Source organism: Vigna unguiculata, chromosome 7 (genome assembly GCF_004118075.2).
Source record: "Vigna unguiculata cultivar IT97K-499-35 chromosome 7, ASM411807v1, whole genome shotgun sequence".
NCBI lineage: Eukaryota > Viridiplantae > Streptophyta > Magnoliopsida > Fabales > Fabaceae > Vigna > Vigna unguiculata.
In genome coordinates this window covers 39,140,939-39,144,479 of record NC_040285.1, presented here as the reverse complement: position 1 = coordinate 39,144,479, position 3,541 = coordinate 39,140,939, and the positions used below count along the sequence as shown (strand labels likewise).

Here is a 3,541-nt window from a genome sequence, read left to right as displayed (position 1 = left end):
AGCAATTTCACAACCATCTTCTGCCATACATTCAAAACAAAAACCAGCAAAAACTTACTTTAATAAATGATAAATTTATGCATATGTAGTCATGATTTAATAGTACTAGAAAATTAGTATACTGGAAAACGCGCACCATACAAGGATTATTATAATGCTAATTTTCCGCCGGACGTGAATCGAGAGAAAGTAGAAGAACAGAAAACGAATTTATCCATTGTATATATAAAGAGAAAAGAAACACAGAAGCATATATAAAACGATAATTCTCCATTACAGATCCATAACCATGGGGTCCTATGAGGTCAAAGGTGAAGCTGAAACAATGCTGAAGGCTATTTTTGTTCCCTTCATCTCAACCAGTCACCTGATTCCGGTGGTGGACATGGCGAGGCTCTTCGCCATGCACGGCGTGGATGTGACGATAATCACCACACCGGCAAACGCCGCCGTTTTCCAAAGCTCCGTCGACCGTGATTCTAGCCGTGGCCGCCCCATCCGAACCCACGTGGTGAAGTTCCCGCAAGTCCCTGGTTTGCCAGAAGGTGTTGAAACCATCAACGCCGACACTCCTCAACCCTTGACGATGAAAATCAGCCAGGCACTGTCCATTCTGCAAGGCCAATACCAGGAACTCTTCCGTGTTATGCAACCTGATTTCATTGTCACCGACATGTTCTACCCGTGGAGTGCTGATGCAGCCGCTGAACTTGGAATTCCAAGGCTCGTTTATGTCGGGGCGAGTTACTTTTCTCACTGTGCAATGAACTGCGTGGAAGAGTTTGCGCCTCACGCCAAGGTATAGATTCCTCTAAAACCCCATTCTTAAACATGTACATCTGAAACTGAATCAAAATATTATATATTCATCATGTCTCGTGTATGTGTTTGACAGGTAGATTCCGATGGTGAGATTTTTGAACTTCCTGGGTTGCCCGACAAGGTGGAGATGACACGATTGCAGTTACCGGATTGGCTTAGAGCACCAACGCCATATACCTATTTAAAGAAGATGATTAAAGAATCAGAGAAAAAAAGCTACGGGTCACTGTTCAAGAGCTTTTACGAGTTTGAGGGAGCTTACGAGGAGCATTACAAGAGAGTGATGGGTACCAAGAGTTGGAGTATAGGACCAGTTTCGTTGTGGGTGAACCAAGATGAGTCGGATAAGGCTGGTAGAGGGCATGCAAAAGAAGGAGAAGGAAGAGGAAAAGACGAAGAGTTGATGAAATGGCTTGATTCGAAGAAAGAGAACTCTGTTTTGTATGTGAGTTTTGGGAGCATGAACAAGTTCCCTACCGCACAGCTTGTCGAAATAGCGCACGCACTTGAAGATTGTGGACACGATTTCATATGGGTGGTGAGGAAAAGCGATGATGGGGCAAGGGGTTTTCTGGAGGAATATGAAAAGAGGGTGAAAGAAAGTAACAAAGGGTATCTGATATGGGGTTGGGCGCCACAACTTGTTATACTGGACCATCGTGCAACTGGGGCAGTGGTGACTCACTGTGGGATGAACACTGTGTTTGAAAGTGTGATTGCAGGGTTGCCATTGGTGGCTTGGCCTTTGTTTTCGGAGCAGTTTTTCAACGAGAAGTTGGTGGTGGATGTGTTGAAAATTGGAGTTTCGGTTGGAGCAAAAGAATGGCGAAACTTGAATGATTTTGGGAGTGAAACAGTGAAGAGGGAGGAGATAGGAAAAGCGATTGGTTTGGTGATGGGTGGAGAAGAGTGTGAAGAAATGAGAAGGAGAGTGAAAGTGCTGAGTGATGAGGCAAAGAAAGCGATTCAGAGTGGTGGCACTTCTCACAACAATTTGAAGGAACTTATTGAAGAACTCAAGTCACTCAAACTTCAAAAGGATATATAATACCAAATTTAGTTGAGAAATACCCTTCGAAAGCTTCAAAAGCCGCGTGGAAGATGTTACATGGTGTAAGAGTTATCAGCTTTTATTTATTTTTAATGTATGATCAGCTTGGGAGAATAATTAAGCTATGGTAATTAGTTTTCACTTTTGATCAATTCTATGTTTAGTTTAACATTAGACTAAGGATACTTTAAACTATGTTACATTTATTTGATAACATAATTTAGTGTTAAAATAATTATAAAAAGTTAAACTTTTACATTTATAAAAAAAGTGAAAAACAATATCAAATGAGTATAAAAGAATTTTGTGTATTAAAATATTATTACCCTAAACATTATTTGTTGATACATGTAATTGTTAGAACAAATGAAATTGATGGCTGTTGTGGTCTTGATGAATATAATCTGGCAGCTTTGGTCTAGTTGATTTCATTGGTTAATCAATATTTTAATATAAATTGTCTGTGTAATTTTAAGTATTAAATTATTGTAAGAGTTATAAATCCCTTTTAATAATATTTCATATATTGGGTCACTCCAGATCTTATGAAGCAGAATAAGGAAAATAAAAACATAAAAGATGATGATATTTGTTAGGTATAGTTTTTTAATTAAAAGAATACTTTAATATTCCTTCTTCTTCACTCATAGTCACCATTGACCGAACTCTTACCCTGTCCAAAACAGTCTGCTTTTTCAATTTCCCAGGTATATTATAATTATAATACAGCTAGAACGGTAAAAATAGGTCGGAAGTGCAACTTAATTCGGCTAACCGCTAATTTAGGTTCGGATGGATAGAAATTTTTTACAAATTTTAATATGAGTTGATTTTTAATTTGATTTGTTTAAAATTTGGTTTATTCGGATTGAATTTATAATGAGTGAGATTGATTCACCAATTTGCAGATAAAAGAGTCGTACAAGTATTTTTTATTTATTTTATTAAGTTAGATTTTATATTTTGATAATGTTAGATTTTTTTTTAACCCATAAATAATTTGTATTTTTTATATTTTGATTTGTATTTGGATTGTATTAAAATTTATTTAGATTTTAACTAGAATTACAATTTACTTTTGACCGAAAAAAATAAAAAAATTATATATTTTTTTAATTAAATCAACCCGTAAGTCAACCTGTTTAACTCATCAACCCGTGATAGACCGGGCTAGATTCAAAATTTTTCGACTCGCTAAAAAGTAAGTCGAATTGAATTGACTCACTAAATCATAAATCCCTAATAGATCAAGCCGGATACCCATTTTGACAACTCTAAATATAATCTACCATATGTATTACGGTGGTCATCAAAGATAACGATATTCACATTTGAGTATTTTATTTTTAATTTTAAAGTAAAAATTTGTATTTAGTTTTATATTTATATTAAGTGAATGAGATTTTTTTCTAATTTCATCTTTGGTAAGGAACGCCAACGCCATATTTATATACATCGGTGAGGTATTTTTTTTATTATTTCAAATCTTAATTAACTATTTTTTAATAAAATTTAAAATTACAATTAAAAAATTATAAATATATCAATATTATTAATATTAAATTGAATAAAGGTTAAACAATTATAAAAATAAAATAAACATAATGAGATGTACATCTTAATAATTATTGAGTAATAAATATAATAAACAATGTTTTAAGTTATCTA

The 3,541-nt window shown here is 34.6% G+C and overlaps 1 protein-coding gene across 1 annotated transcript; it reads left to right on the top strand.

Moving 5' to 3' along the window:
* Positions 1–210: 210 nt before the first annotated feature.
* On the top strand, positions 211–2,042 carry LOC114189479 (soyasapogenol B glucuronide galactosyltransferase-like). Its single transcript, XM_028078049.1, has 2 exons — positions 211–799; positions 896–2,042. The coding sequence occupies exons 1-2, from the start codon at positions 290–292 to the stop codon at positions 1,868–1,870; spliced, it is 1,485 nt and encodes a 494-aa protein (XP_027933850.1). The 5' UTR covers positions 211–289; the 3' UTR covers positions 1,871–2,042.
* The last annotated feature ends 1,499 nt before the right edge of the window (positions 2,043–3,541 follow it).

Coding starts and splice junctions, on each gene's coding strand:
- LOC114189479 (XM_028078049.1), top strand. CDS start 290: ATGGGGTCCTATGAGGTCAAAGGTGAAGCTGAAACAATGCTGAAGGCT. Junction 800..895: donor AGTTTGCGCCTCACGCCAAG/GTATAGATTCCT, acceptor TGTGTTTGACAG/GTAGATTCCGATGGTGAGAT.